At 38.1% G+C, this 16,956-nt stretch overlaps 1 protein-coding gene across 3 annotated transcripts in view; it reads right to left on the bottom strand.

Annotated features, from left to right (window-relative positions):
- Window positions 1-16,956, bottom strand: part of LOC126298552 (organic cation transporter protein) — a 416,359-nt gene that overhangs the window by 31,404 nt on the left and 367,999 nt on the right. For all 3 annotated transcript variants that reach the window (XM_049989909.1, XM_049989908.1, XM_049989910.1), the window contains exons 5-7: window positions 13,135-13,289; window positions 12,385-12,553; window positions 1,447-1,576 (exon numbers count right to left, since the gene is read on the bottom strand). In XM_049989909.1, coding sequence (XP_049845866.1) covers window positions 1,447-1,576; window positions 12,385-12,553; window positions 13,135-13,289 — 454 coding nt within the window. The remainder of the gene's footprint in view (window positions 1-1,446; window positions 1,577-12,384; window positions 12,554-13,134; window positions 13,290-16,956) is intronic.

Here is a 16,956-nt window from a genome sequence, read left to right as displayed (position 1 = left end):
ATTGCATTTCCTGTGTGTATGGTTATGACTTTCCATGAGTTACATTGTCAGACATACAGTGTTTGTATCTCCAGATGACACAAGTACTGCAATAAATAGCAAGTCAAGCACCATTTTTGTGGACATTGCCATAAAAACTGATGATGTTAAATTCCTGGGTTTACAGCTTGAGAATAAATTTAGTTGGGAGGTGTGGCAGGGTACCCACATACTCTGACACCATGACCTCAACATTTGTATTCTGCACCCTCCATGAGAAGCCAATGCGGAGACACCTGTTTCACTTGATGGAAACACCACTGCTGGATGATTGTTCCCAGCAGCATGCTGCCAATGCAGCCTCACTCTTTTGTGCTTCAGCTGTGCTAGGTAAAATCCTACCCTCAGACTTGGATAGTTAAGTGTTGATCTAGGATGAACATTGAATGTGCTTGGATTCAACCTGAACTTCTGTTCTCTGATTAATGTTGTTTTATGCTTTTATAATTCCGGTGCTTTACTCACCACCATTGTAAATAAATGTGTGTTGTTGTTATTGTTTTCAATAAAAGACAGTAGATATTACAGGAAAAGCATACCACAGAACTGTGAAATACTTAAACAAATTCTTATTTAAGGGGGGAGGGGGGAGAAGGAAGAGGGAGGAGGGGGGGGGGGAGAGGAAAGAGAGAGAGAGAAAGAGAGAGAGAGAGAAAGAGAGAGAGAGAGAGAGAGAGAACCTCTCACATTTATTTTCATTTCATGTCATGTAGGGTAACTTTCAAAGTAAAACAAAAATTTTCAGAGTCCAAAAGCATTTGTGGTGTGAGTTCACCAAGATCCTATAGAAGCCTGTTCAAGGAACTGGATTATACTAACTAAGGCTTATAAGTATATGTATTCATAATGAACTTTGTTGTAAATAATACGTCTACTTTTCTAATAAACAGCTCAGTTTACAAATTCAGTTCTAAGAACAAGAACTTTATGCACACAGACTTGAAGACATTTACTTTAGTCCAGAAATGGGCCCACTGTCCAGTAGAATATATTTCGGAAAACGTTTTGCTCAATATAGAAAATTTAGTTACAAATAAAGTTCAGTTTAAGGGAACCTGAAAGACATGGTTGTGGCCAGCTCCTACTTCACTGATAAATTTATAAACACAAACAGTTGATGTACAGCATGTACTATGGCTCCATGAAACAAAGAGTTTACCTAATCTAAATTTTAAAAAAAATCATGGAGGAAATAACAGTTAGGAAAACAGAAATAAAGTTATGCCTCTTTCAACGCTCTACCACATTATCTTTCAATAGGTATTTATCAAGTGGGCCACACAATTGCATAAAGTTTTGGACACATTGCAGAATTGCATTAAATGTAATACTCTGAAACATTTCTGTTGTTAAATTAATTTATTGTGAAATACTAATACACACACCCCAAAAATAAATATTACTCACCTGTTGTAAAATTTTATCTGCACGTGGTGGTAATTCCATTTTGTTAAATCTAGCTGCTTCCTCCAAAATAACAAGAACTTCATCTTTGCGGCCAAGAGCAAGAAGCCACAATGGAGACTCTGGCAAAACCCTGGTGAACAGAGCAAACACATTTTCATTTATTGAAATGATACTCACATAGATATACTGTTCTGTATAAGGATATTGTTAAAATATGTGACTTATATTAAAATTAAAGCTACATGAGTAGCACTAAGTAAACATAAATGGCACAGATTTCTTTCAGATTGTTCACTTGGTATTCAGACTCACTCTCACTGTTATTGGTGTTTGTTTTAATGTGAACAGTCAGCTGTAGAACTCATAGGTTGGGTAGCAGCTCCCATATTTGCAACAGCATGTCAGAGCACAGAGATTTCCTTGTTAGTTGTAAAAAGCTTCTAATAACTAGAAAGAACTTATTTTGACTTACTGTTTGCATTTCAGTTCAAATTCTTAAATTTCTTGCATGTTTGTGTATCCTGTAGCCATAGTTTCATGTTTTAATAACTATGTAGAGTATATTTCTTGTGTTTGTATTCAAACAGGTGCTTGTTTTCATGTGAACAGCCAATTACTGTTGTAGAACTCCTTAACTAGGTGGCAACTCCCATCTCTGCAGCAACAGCGTGTTTGTACCCACAGATCCACGCTTCAATAACTGTCTAGTGTGTAGTTCCATTGGCTACAGTATGAATAGAGACTGTGATTGCTGTGTTCAGAGGCAAGTTAAGTTGGTGACACTTTGCCCACAGCTCCAGGTGGTGCTGGCTTCAGTTACACAGCTTGAGACTGTTGCCAAAGGGCACCACTGTGAGGGTTTAAGATGGCAATTCAAGGTGCTTCTAGCATGTCCCTCATGTCCCCCAATAAATCCACTACTGTGACTACTCTGGTTACTGCCCACATTGAGGATGACCCCTGACCTGTAGTTGAGTGACAGGTCAAGTGCATTAATGGGACTGCACCTCTTCCAGCTTGTGGAGGTATGCTGGCCCTGAATCAAATCTGCCTAGTGGATTAAAAATGATGGATCAGTGTGCTGGCCAGCCTGAATGTGGTTTATACGCAGGTCCCCACATCCCACTACGTGAATACTGGGTTCCCATGTTTCACCTCAGAAACATGTTACATGAACATTTAGAAAACTTTATTACACTTGCATACAGAATTTATGCTACACAAAGGTCCTCAGCAAGATGCAGTTACTTGCCCTGTTCCATAGAAAGCCTTCTGGCTTGCACAATGAGGAAATTTACAGAGGGTGGTTGGGAGCCCTGGTGTAAGGTGTGCAGTGGGACCCTTATGGATATGGCTGCCAAGGAGGGGAATAAATCCAGTCAGAACTCAGTGAGCTTACCAGGAGGAATCATTAAAGATGTGGAATGGGTACCTCCGGATGCCATGAAGAACACAGGGTGCAGCCAGCTGCCAGTAGTGGCTCATGTTAGTACTAACAATGAGGGTCTCTTTGGATCAGAAGAGATACTCTCTGGTTTCAGGTTATTAGCTGAAGTGGTAAAGACTGTCAATACTGCTTGTGAGACAAAGGCAGAGCTCACTATCTGTAGCATCGTTGACATATCTGATTGTGGACCTTTCGTACAAAGCCAAGTGAAGGATCTGAGTACAAGGCTCATATGGTTCTGTGACCATGTAGGTCACAGATTTCTCAACTTGCATCAGAGGGTGGTGGGGCTTTGGTTTTCATTTCTTAGGCTAGGGGTCCACTACACACAGGAGGTGGCTTGGCTACAATGGTAGCGGAGGCTATATGGAATGGACTGGATGGTTTTTTAGGTTACAAGGTCTTGTGTAAGTACAGTAAGGCTTTCAGTCTCAAAGGATGCAGGACAAATACAGGAATAGGGTAGTCCTAAAAACAATCAGTATTATTGTTATAAATTGTCATAGTCATGTTGGGAAAGAACCAGAACTGCAGACGCTAAATGAAAGCACTGAAGTTCAAATCATTGTAGGTACCAAGAGCTGGCTAAAGCCAGAAATAAATTCATCCAGAATTTTTTGCAAAGAACCTAGCCATGTTCAGAAAGGACAGATTAAATACAGTTGGTGGTGACATGTTTGTTGCTGTTATAAGTAGTTTATCTTGTAGTAAAATTGAAGCAGATAGTTCCTGTTGTGAGTTAGTACTGGTAGTGATTATACTTGACAACCAGAATGAGTTAATAATTGGTTCCTTTTACCAACTCCCCTCCACCTCCCCCCCTTCCCCCCCCCCCCCACCACCACCATCACCACCACCACCACCACCACCACTGCCCCTGACTCAGATGATTGTTACTGAACAGTTCAAAGGAAACTTGAGTATAATATCAAATAAGCTTGCAGCTCATATAGTTATAGTTGGGTGATGATTTCAATCTACCCTTGATACAAATATGTGTCCAAAGCCATTGGTAGGTATAAACTATTGTCAGAAATTGTACTAAATGCTTGCTTTGAAAATTATTTTGAAGTGTTAGTTCAGGAGCCCATTGAAGAGGTGGTTATAAAAACACACTTGACCTCTTAGCAATAAACAATCATGATCAAGTAGGGAGTATCATAAGGGATACAGGGATTAGTAATCACAAGGCCATTGTAATGGGACTGACCAACGCAATATCCAAATCCACCAAAAATAAACCCAAAATGTATTATCTAAAAAAGCAGATAAAAATTCCCATATGCCATCATAAGACACAGTCTCCTTTCCTTCCCAACTAACTATGTAAGTGTAGACCAGATGTGGCTTAAATTCAAAGAAATAGTATCAGAGGAATTGAGAGATTTATGCTAAATTAATGAATAAAAGATGATACTGATCCCCCATGGTACACAAAACAGTTCAGAACACTGTTGCAGAATAAATGAGAAAATCGTGGAAAATTTAAAATGATACACAATCTCCAAGATTGAGAACATTTTACTGAAGCTTGAAGCAGCTCAAAATTACTTAATAATGCCAAATCTTCCAGCCCACATAGTACACCAATTAGGTTCCTATCACAGTGTGCTAATACAATAGCCCCTTAGCATAGCAATCATACACAACAGCTCACTCAATGAAAGATCTATACCAAAAGACTGGAAAGTTGTACTAGTGACAGCAATATTCAAGAAAGGAAATAGAAGTAATCTCATGAATTACACAGCTATACCACTGACATCAATTTGCAATAGAATTTTGCACATTTACTGTGTTTGAACATTATGAATTACCTCAAAGAAAATGTTCAGTTGATAAGTAGTCAGCACAGATTCAGAAAATAATGTTCTTGTGAAACACAACTAGCTCTTTTTCACATGAAGTAATGAGTGCTACCAAAAGGGGATATCGAATTAATTCCATATTTCTAGATTTCCAGAAGGCTTTTGACACTGTACTTCACAAGCAACTTCTAATCAAATTGTGTGCCTACGGAGTATCACTTCAGTTGTGTGACTTGATCCTTGATTTCATGTCAGAAAGGTCACGGTAAATGATAATCAATGGAAAGTCTCTGAGTAAAACAGAAGTGATATCTGGAGCTCCGCAAGGAAGTATTGTGTTACCCCTGCTGTTCCTAGTCTATATAAACAAATTAGGAAGAAATCTGAACAGCCCTCTTAAATTGTTTGCAGACAACACTGGCATTTATCACCTAATAATGCCATCTGAAGATTAAAACCAACTGCAAAATAATGTAGATACAATATCTGTATGGCACAAAAAGTGGCATTTGGTTCTGAATAAGGAAAAGTATGATGTCATCCTCATGAGTACTAAAAGAAATTCATTATATTTCAGGTACAGGATAAATAACACAAATCTAAGGGCTATCAATTTGAAGACTTGAAATAAGGAAAGACTCTAAGTGCCATAATAAGCAATTTTGAAGTTTTGTGTGAAATGGCATCTACACATCAAGTCTAGCGCTGTATAAAAGGCTGTAACTCCTATGAATGAAAATGTAGTGACAAAAGCAATCAACAGATAGCATGCAGTTTAACAGTTACTGCTGTTAACATACGAAAGGCTCTATGTTCTCCACACTTAATCCTCAGTGTTGGATAAAATGATGGAGGCAGAGATGTTTGTAACAGTTTGAGTAGAAAGGAATGTAGAATGAAATTAGAAGTTACTGTGGCAGAAATGAGGGAAAAACTTCACATAATAAAGGTATTTCGGCAAAAGCAATAAAAGCACATGATACATGAAATAAAACATTCTATCTTCAGTACCATGAATGCATCTGACTCCGTAGATTTCAAGACAGCAGCAGACTGTAATATAAATGCAGGAAATCTAAACATGCCCAAAGTAAAGTGTCTACTATTAGACAAATATAAGCCTTATGAAGTTATGACCAGGGGAAGCTTAACTGTAATTGAGACCTGAGAAGGAGTTTCTATTTTGAGAAAAGGTGTATGAGCACAGGACATCAAGAAAATGCAACTACATGCTCTGGATGTTATAAGCCACATCTGTGAAAAAAGAAGAAACATTGATTGAAATAATGCAATAAATGACAAATAATGACCACACATAATTTTGCAAAAGCAGAATGAACTTTTACTATCTTTTTCCTGAGTACTGAACTGTGGCACTTTTTCATTGCATTTCCACTCTCAGTAAGTTGTTGATGCTATTACAATACAATGTTTGTAATAATTTCCTTTCGATCTAGGTCCATACTATGAATAGGTTTCAAACAAAACACATTAATAGTGCAAATATAACCATTAATTATGTAGAATACTTCAAGCTCATTTTCCTCAGATTCATGATTTTGGCACTTACAGCCTTTTTTATTTCAAATCATCTTATTTAACTAAATACCTAGGAATTACAATTACTAACAAATTGAATTTGGAATGATCACATAGATAATGTTGTGGGGAAGGCAAACCAAAGACTGTTTTATTTGCAGAACCCTCAGAAGATACAAGTCTATTAAAGAGACTGCATATACTGTGCTTGCCTATCCTCTGCTTGAGGAGGCCTGCTGCTGTGCGGTGTGGGATTCTTAGCAGATAGGATTGATAGAGGACACTGAAAAAACCTAAAAAAGGGCAGCTCATTTTGTATTATCACAAAATAGGGGAAAGAGTGTCACAGATATGATAAGCAAGTTAGGGTGGCAGTCACTAAAACAATAGAGTTTTTTCATTGTGATGAGATATTTTCACGAAATTTCAGTTACCTACATTCTCCTCTGAATGCAAAAATACTTTACTGTCACTACCTAGGTAGGATTAAATGACCATTGTAATAAGATAAGAAATATCAGAGCCTGTCCAGAAATATCTTTCCCACACACTGTTAAAGAATGGGACAATAGAGAAATAGTCTGAAGTTGGTTCGAAGAACCTTCTGCTGGGCACTTACGTGTGAGTTGCAGAGTATTCATGTAGATGTAGATATGGGACACACAATCATCTTTCTTATTATGCCAATGAAACATAGCTAGTATTGTTTCCGAAATAATGTGTGGTATTGTAGCCAGTTGATACAAGGGACAGTCGTTCTGTGTACAGAGGTTGGCACTAAAGGTTTGGCTGTTGTCTGATGGCAACTAGTGCTGCACAGATGCTGGCAGCATGAGTGCACACCACCTGAAACGTATACTGTATACCTAAGATCATGATCTTGAACAACCTTGAAAATTTTCTTGATATATTTTCCATTTCTGAGGTACAGAGATTAAAAGTTACCCTAATTTTTCACAAAAAATACACTTGTAAAATCCAATGTGAAGCAAAAACATAATTTATAAAGTGATGTAGCATGGATAAATACGCTGTAAAGCATCTCTGATATCATCAGAATGGTTCTGGGAAGCCTATGTTGTAGTACTGAAGCACATACAAAGTTTTTGTGCACATTAAATCTGGTCTGAGGTGTAAAATAATACAGTTCAGCATAATTTCAGTTTCATATATTTGTAAGTAAACTATCAAAATTTTACTGGCCCATAAAGTTCTTCTCATATGAGTGACATTCAGTGTGCAATAATTGCACATAAGATGTGACCACCGCCTTCTCAAGCACAGATGCTGGCAGCAGGAGTGCACAGCACCTAAAACGTATACTGTATACCTAAGATCGTGATCTTGAACAACCTTGAAATTTTTCTTGATATTCTGATCAGATGATGCACCATCTGTGGGACATTTTTCAAACTTTTGAACTTTTTTGGTTCTAATAAAACCTCATGTCATTCCAAGCATGTGTGTCAATTTTTACCTCTCTATCTACATTATTCCATGATTTATTCTGTTTTCAAACTTATACTGACTTTTTGGTCACTCGGTATTTGTGTCCTGAATGAGATTTTCACTCTGCAGCAGAGTGTGCACTGATATGAAACTTCCTGGCAGATTAAAACTGTGTGCCGCACTGAGACTCGAACTCGAGATCTTTGCCTTTCGCAGCCAAGCACTCTACCATTTGAGCTACCCAAGCATGATTCACGCTCCGTCCTCACAGCTTCAATTCTGCCGGCATTCAGCAGCAGCATGGCATACTTCAAAGTGCTCACAGTGGGGACGCCACAAGAGATGCAGCAGTCATACCACTGGAGTTGATGGCAACAATTTGGATGCAGCCCCACATGATTAAGTCACATTGGTGTGGCCTGGAAGGGGAGTCGTCTGGTGCACCTGCTGGAGTACGGAGCAGGTCACCTCTCAGTCACAATGCTGTTACTGTGATAGTGTTTATGGGAGATAAACTTTGGCTACGGACCTGGACACAAGTGATTACACTGAGTTATGTTTCACCTTGTTTTCAGAATAAATCTTCTTAGTTTTAATTAATTCTGACTTTCCATTTGGTAAATTGTGCCTGAGACACAACGCATTGCCTGCTGCAGCAAGGAAAAGAATGTAACCAATGGAAAAACACTGCTATCAGAGCACAAAGAAGGAGAATATATCCTTGTTTATTAAAAACTCTGACTGAAAAGTGGGGTACCAGTTGCCACATTCTACCTCCCTCAGCATCTTTAAAAATGTTCACAAAAATTTTGATATGCGAACATATTAAAGTTTTTTTTATGTGCAGAACAAAGAACACAGTGGAACTGGTAGTGGGCAACAGATGGAAAAGTAATAAATGCTGGAGATAGTGTACAAGACAGTGGCTGTGATACAGAGAGAGCAAAGGATACAATGGCAGTGCGAGAGAAAGAGGACACTGGCAGCAGAACACAGTTGACAGTGACCAAACAATGACAGGAAAAAGAGTGAAGGAGACAGTGCCAGTGAGAAAGGAATAAAAAGAAGGAGAAAGTGGAAGTGATTGAAAGCCAGTGATAATGAGAGACACATTCTATGACAATGACAACGAGGGAGAGAGAAATAGTGACAGTGAGAAGAAACGACAGTAGTGGGAAGGAATGAATGAGATAGTAGTACGAAGAGAGGGCAAGAGGGAGAGTTGTAGTAGTAGGAGGAGTAGGAGGACAGAAGAAAGGAGACTGTGTATGTGAGACAAGAGACAGTGACAGGTAGAAAGGCACAAAGAGCTAATGATAATGAGATGAGCTGAATGAGTGAGTGAGAATGGGCAAGTGGGAACAGATGGGTATGAGTGACTTAAACCAATGGACTAGTGGGCGTGAGCAAGTTACAGTTAGGGGATCTTGAGGGACTGAGATGTGAGTTGAGTGCTAAAAAGGACGCAAATATGAAGCTTCCTGGCAGATTATAACTATGTGCCGGACCAAGACTTGAACTCAGGACCTTTCATATCGTCGCACACTCCGCTGCAAAGTGAAAATCCATTCTGGAAACATCCCCCAGACTGGGGCTAAGCCATGTCTATGCAACATCCTTTCTTCCAGGAGTACTAGTTCTGCAAGGTTTGCAGACGAGCTTCTGTGAAGTTTGGAAGGTAGGAGACGAGGTGCTGGCAGAATTGAAGCTGTGAGGACGGAGCGTGAATCATGCTTGGGTAGCTCAGATGGTAGAGTGCTTGGCCGCAAAAGGCAAAGGTCTCGAGTTCGAGTCTCAGTGCGGCACACAGTTTTAATCTGCCAGGAAGTTTCATATCAGTGCACACTCTGCTGCAGAGTGAAAATCTCATTCAGGACACAAATACTGGGTGACCAAAAAGTCAGTATAAGTTTGAAAACTGAATAAATCATGCAATAGTGTAGATAGAGAGGTAAGAATTGACACACATGCTTGGAATGACATGGGGTTTTATTGGAACCAAAAAAGTTCAAAAGTTCGAAAAATGTCCCACAGATGGTGCTTCATATGATCAGAATAGCAATAATTAGCATAACAAAGTAAGACAAAGCAAAAATGTTCTTTACAGGAAATGCTCAATATGTTCACCATCATTCCTCAACAATAGCTGTAGTCGAGGAATAATGTTGCGAACAGCACAGTAAAGCATGTCGGGAGTTATGGTGAGGCATTGGTGTTGGATGTTGTCTTTCAGCATCCCTAGAGATGTTGGTCGATTATGATACACTTGTGACTTCAGGTAAACCCAAAGCCAATAATCGCATGGACTCAGGTCTGTGAACCTGGGAGGCCAAGCATGACGAAATTGGCGGCTGAGCACACGATCATCACGTAATGACGTGCGCAAGAGATCTTTCATGTGTCTAGCAATATGGGGTGGAGCGCCATCCTGCATAAACATTGTACTTTCCAGCAGGTGTTTATCAGCTAGGCTGGGGAGGATGCGGTTCTGTAATGTATCGGCGTACCTCTCACCCGTCACGGTAGCAGTTACAAAACCAGAATCATACATTTCCTCGAAGACAAAAGGCCCGATAACGGTAGATGTGGTAAATACAACCCATAACGTGACTTTCTTGTCGTGCAAAGCAGCTGTGGGTGTTGACAGACCCTCGGAGCATGAAATGAGTTTCGTCGGTCCACAACACGTTACTCAACCAATCGTCATCTCCCACTGTCTTTTGAAATGCCCACACTTCAAATGCCCTCTGCTTCACTAAATCGCCAGGTAACAGTTCATGATGCTGATGGATTTTGTATGGATAGCATGAGAGGTTACGCCTCAGTGCCAACCAAACAGTAGTGTATGGAATGCCAGTGCGACGTGCAACTGCACGAGCACTGACTTCCCCATGCATAGATGAACCCGCTACAGTCTCCATTTCTTCCTGAACCGTCTCAGCAGCATTACACCTTGTGCTCAGTCAGCCACTATGGGGTCTATCGTCTAAATAACCCATGGCTTTGAACTTCAAAATCATTCTCGCGACAGCTGCATTTGTCAACAGACTTTTACCCATTCGAATCCCCTTCCTATGGTGATAGGATTGCAACGCTGAACTAGCACATTCCCCATTCTGATAATACAGCTTCACTAAAAGCGCCTTTTCAGGTTTTTTGTTCTAATAAAACCCCATGTCATTCCAAGCATGTGTGTCAATTTTTACCTCCATATCTACATTATTCCGTTGTTTATTAAGTTTTCAAATTTATAATAACTTTTTGTTCACCCAGTATGTTTGCCTGTTATGTCTCGTTGCATTATGAAATGATGAATGGGGGGCGCTGGCAAAACCACACTGTCCCTCAGCTTCACAGCACCGATATACAGCAAACCAGAGAAAGGCAGTTTGTCATCAGCAGTAGGACGACAGAATTGTTTTAGATAGGGCACCAGCGTATTTTATGTCTTATGCTGAAGTTTAACTGTGAACATTATGGCTATTTACTTCAAGTGAATTGTCTCATAAAATTGTTTGTATGCAATGATATTTTAATATACTCAGAACATTCCTGTGGAAATGGATTATACAAAGTTAAGTAATTCTTCATATATATCTTGTAACAACATAAACTAATATTTTACATGTTCTAGATTGCAATGAATCTCTTTTTTGAGCAAGTAGAGAACCCACCATTGAATTGAGGATTGTATTTTCATCAGATAGGGCAAACATACAACAAGATTTGATGGCTTGTTCACCTGACACATTGTTTCTGTGTGCACATTGTGGACATACTTTATGGGCTGCCTGTTGTTGCCAGATATCTGTTTTTTAGTTTTGTGTATCTGAGCTACCATTGGAAATGTGTCCAGCTCATACTGCTCAGTTTCAGGTGCAGCAGACTGAATGTCTGCTGCTAATTGTATGTCAACTGACATTACTACTGTCGCCAAGCAGTGCTAAATTTCTCCCATACCATAGAAAGTAAGCAGAATGTTCAGAATATTGGGCACAATTGGATGCCCATTTTTCTGCTTATAATATGATCTCTGTTGTCTGTATGAGAGGTTCTGTTCAGACATTAGCTCCAAATCAGTCAAGTATGATGATCTTGTTAAATTGCTCAACAAGATTTTCAATGGTTAGGTCCATGTCACAGCAGCAAGGTTTAAATGTAAAGGTCTCCTCAGTGAGTTGTTGCCTTTGCTCCTAAATTATTTACAGTCAGCCAGGACTTTCTGTACCTTATTTAACTTCAAATGAAAATTCATACAAATGCCTATTTCATTAAGATACTGCCAATACAGATTGCTGACTGAGCATTCTCTCTACTACATTGTGAGACAATTAATTTTTATCCATATTAAAAGTTGCACTTATGATATAACATGGAAACTTTGTGAAAGAAAGGTGCCAATGTACTTGAAGAAATCAGATAGCATGTGTACAATATTGTCAGTGTTTGTGCAATCCACTGTAAATTAAAACAGAGGTCATAAATAATCTCTTTTTTTCACAAGTGAATCATTTTTTAAGCAAGCTGTACCTTTGAGATTTTCACTCTGCAGTGGAGTGTGCACTGATATGAAACTTCCTGGCAGATTAAAATTTATTTAATTTTTATAGCTGCACTAAGATACATTAGCTACAATTTCATATGTATTACTGAGTATATATTTTAGTTTTGTATACTGCACAGTACACTACTTACCACCATAGACCAAGCAGAATAACAGAAGGCAATGTAATCGCTAACTGAAGATTGCTCCAACCTCGAACCAGATAAGCAATACCTGCTATTATTATGTAGGCCACAGGCACTGGAAATAAGTAAGACACTCCAGAAATGGTACGCCATTTGCCCCCGACGAGTTCCATGCCTATAGGAAAATAATTCATTTCATTCAAAGTTTTGTTTTTCTCTGTTACTGCTTATGTAACTATAACTGTAATGTTTTCAGTTCATTAAATCTTATTGAAAACTTTGGAGTTATTGTGTGGAATGGTTTCCATATATTGTTAAAGCTTATAGTGTTTCTTCAAGTGCTACATATTTCATATTTCCTGTATTCCATCTATCAATTTCTGTTTTCCTAAAACATAAAATATGTATTTCAGTATCTATCACTAACTTTCTTTTTTGCATAACATGTGCCCTTCTTTAACATCATAGTTTGGTTGCACTTACATTATTATTACTATTTTGGTCTTGAAATCTGAGATTGTAGCTACAGATAAAGATTATTTATTATAATTTTAAATAACACAAACAAAACATCTTAATGGAGTGGTCATTCATCCTTTGCTTTCCTCTCTTTCCCAACAACAATATAACTTAGAATTTGCGCTATATTAAATTTACAAGTCATAGTGTTTCAAACATTTTGAGAATGTGTGAGTCAATAAGTTGTCATTTGTTTTTATGGTTGTAAAACACATAATTAATTTTTATTATACTCACATAGTACAAATCCACTGAAGACAATTCCCACAGAAATGAAACCCAGTATTAGACGTAGAATCACATAGAGTTCAAACCAAGGGGAGAATGCCATCACTGTTGCCACACTTATCTGTAGTACTAGTGAGACCATCAATGTTCGTTTTCGACCAAATCTGGATAGAAAGAATTACAATGTTGTATATCTTGTTGGAAAAAGGCTCTTAACATAGATAATATGAAAGGTAATGTTTGATCGGCTCTTAAAGTACCTCACTTGCTTTTAATATAAAAATACCAGAAAAATGAAATTCAATATGTGCTTGACACCAAATAAATTAAGTTGGACAGCTCCAGTAAATGCTGCAAAGAAAATTTCTCATTTCAGATGAAATCCATTAGTATATCTTTTCTGATTTCAGAAAGTCTCTGTTAAATTCTGAGTGAGGATACTTCATCCGGCTTTGAACATTCTTAACAAACAGCACAGCAGAGTCAAAATGCCATGAGAATACTTACTAAATGGAGAATAAATGGGTTTTAAAAATGGAAAGTAAACCAGTTGCAGAATATTTATTTCGTGAAAAGCAAAGCCATTACAATCAGGAAATGCATTTCATATTTAGAAAGATAACCAGAAATAGTTTTTAATTGTTAGATGAGAAAATTTGCATACCATGATGAAATGCAAAGGATAAACCTCAGACTTTATTTCACCCCTGTAATATATTTATGAAAATATAATTATTTTGAGAAATGTGTAGGAAACTAACTAACTCCATAACAAAGAAAAACATGAAACATGAGTATATGAACACCATAGTGACTTCAGTAAGGTAATACCAATGCAGAGAACAAAAATAATATGTCACTCTGAAAAGCACTGTCTAAGATGTAAAAATGTTGTCAGTAACAGAATATTAGAACAAGTGAATCGTTGTAAGTACCATGGTTGTGAGTATCCTGATGATGAAAAGAATTTATAAACTGAGTGAACAGGCTGAACATGGGCAACAATTAAAATCACTTACGTGAAACTTGAAACAAATTTTAATGTTTTTTATATCAGTAGTTTCTTTCATGACACCTTTTGATGAAAGTGAGTTGTGGGGTTCAAACATCAAACAAAAGTTAATATCTGACTTAGCCAGAATGGAAATAAGCAATCTAAATGATTTACATGAGGCTAAAAAATATTGAAGAAAATTTTTTAATAGTGAAAGTGGCAAGTAACTAGCTTTAAGTGATGACTAGCTTCAGCTGGTTATACAGCCATATTCAGACCTGGAATAATAACAGAAAGTTGCACTAAGAAAGAGTACCAGAAGGGATTACAATAATCTTAATAATAAAAACAAAAGGTCAATTCTGTATTGATCATAAACACATGTTTAGTGTCTGCTTGCAAAATGAGGCTATGTCACATCTGCATCACAAACGGATGCTCATGTTATAGACAGACCCCAATAAAATAATGGCAGATACCATGGAGATTAAATATTAGATATCCAAGACATAAGAAATTAACAAATATGTCAATACAGAATATGCAGATGGTAAAAAAACTTCCAACACCAAAAGTAATTAATGTAGAGTAATGTAATTTTTGGAATACATTTGCCTAGGTAACATACTTAAGTAATTAACATTGAAAGATCACAAGTTAATGTGAGTGTGAGATAGGCTATTGCAAATGTGAAATGCTGGTACATTATTAACCAGTCTGATCTCTAGATTGCTCAATGCAAGCATACAAATGTGTATGCATTGTGTTGTACAGGTGATGGATGTCAGTTGTGGGATGGAGGTCCGTGCCTGTTGCACTTGGTCTACTAGATATAGGGGCAGTTTATGTGGTTGTAGATGACACTAGAGTTGCCTGATGATATCCCATATAAGCTCAATTGGAGACAGATCTGGTGACTTAGCTGGACAAGGCAAAAAATTGACATTCTGTAGAGCATGTTGGGTTACAGCAGCAGTATGTGGGCGGGTGTTATCTTGTTGGAAAATGCTCCCTGGAATGCTGTTCATGAAGGGCAGCAGAACACGTTGAATTGCCAGACTGACCTGCAAATTTGCAATCAGGATGTATGGGATAATTGCAAGAATGTTCCTGCTGTCATACAAAGTCACACCCGTAACCATAATGCTGGGTGTAGGTCCAGAGTGTTTAGGCTGCAGACAGGCTGGTTCCCAGCACTCAACTGACCTCCTCCTAACTGACACTGCCATCACTGGTGCCACACAGAACGGGCTTTCATCAGAGAACACAAAAGACCTCCACTCCACCCTCCAATGAGCTCTCACTTGACACCACTGATGTCACAAATGACAGTGGAAGAATAAAATTTGAAAACTGATGATTATGTAAAGCGTATCTTGCAAATCATGTGAACAGCCACCTGACGATGAACTTGTCAGTTCGAAACCAGTTATGGTGCTATTTACTTAAATAAATATCAGTATAAATATTGGCTGGTTGCTGTTTTCTTCTCTGTAGGAATCAACCTACATTAGCTTTAAGCTACTTCTGTACTGTCCCACTCTCAAACAGTGTGCAGAAGGAACAGATGCTTAAATTTTGTTCTTGTGAGCTTTGATAGCTTTGATTTTTCTTATTTTATGACAATGATCATTCCTCTCTAAGTAGGTGTGCAACAACAAAATATTTTTGCTTTTGGAGGAGAAACCTGGTGACTGAAATTTCATGAGAAGATCCTGCTGCAGCAAAAAACGCCTTTGTTTTAATGACTTCCACCCCAATTTGAGCATCATATCCATTACCCTCTCCCCCCTGTTTCATGATAATCCAAAACAAGCTGCCCTTCTGTGAACATTTTTGATGTCCTCCGTCAATCCTATCTGATGTGGATCCCACACTGTACAGCAGTACTCCAGAAGAGGGCAGACAAGCATAGTGTAGGCGGTATTTTTTGTAAAGTTGTTACATTTTATAAGTGATCTTCCAATAAATCAGAGTCTTTGGTTTGGTTACCCCACAACATTCTCTGCATGATCATTCCAGTTTAAATTATTCATAATTGTAATCCCTAAGTATTTAGTTGAGTTTACATCCTATAGGTCTGTGTGACTTATCATGTAACGGAAACATAGTGGATTCTTTTTAGTCACCATGGGGGGGGGGGGGGGCAACTTGATGCTTTTCATGATTTAGAGTCAATTGACACTTTTTGCACCACACAGATATTTTGTCTAAATCAATTTGAAATTCATTTTGATCATCAGATGACATTACATGATGGTAAATGATAGCATCATCTTCAAACAATCTAAGAGGACTTCTCAGATTCTCTCCTAAATCATTTATGTAGATCAGGAATAACAGAGGGCCTATAACAATTCCTTGGGGAATGCCAGATGTTATTCTGTTTTACTCGATAACTTTCCATCAATTATTGTGAACTGTGATCTTTCCTATATCACTGGTGAAGAATTGTTTCAAAAGCCTTCTGAAAATCTAAAAATATGGCATCAAATTGAAATACCCTGTTGATAGCGCTCATTAGTTAGTGAGAATAAAGAGCTACTAGTGTTTCACAAGAACAATATTTTCTGAATCCATGTTGGCTACTTGTCAATACATCATTTTCTTCTAGATGATTCATAATGTTTGAGAACAGTATATGTTCCAAAATCCTACTGCAAATTGACGTTAGTGATGAGGATCTGTAATTTAGAGGATTTCCCCTATTTGCTTTCTTGGGTATTGGTGTGACTTGTGCAACTTCCCAGTCTTTGGATACAGATATTTCTATGAGTCTGTGGTTGTATATGGTTGTTACGTATGGAGCTATTGTATCAACATACTCTGGAAGGAAC

This window comes from Schistocerca gregaria, chromosome X, assembly GCF_023897955.1.
Source record: "Schistocerca gregaria isolate iqSchGreg1 chromosome X, iqSchGreg1.2, whole genome shotgun sequence".
In the NCBI taxonomy this organism is placed as follows: domain Eukaryota; kingdom Metazoa; phylum Arthropoda; class Insecta; order Orthoptera; family Acrididae; genus Schistocerca; species Schistocerca gregaria.
The sequence above is the reverse complement of the archived record's forward strand: the minus strand, read 5'-3'. Positions and strand labels throughout refer to the sequence as shown.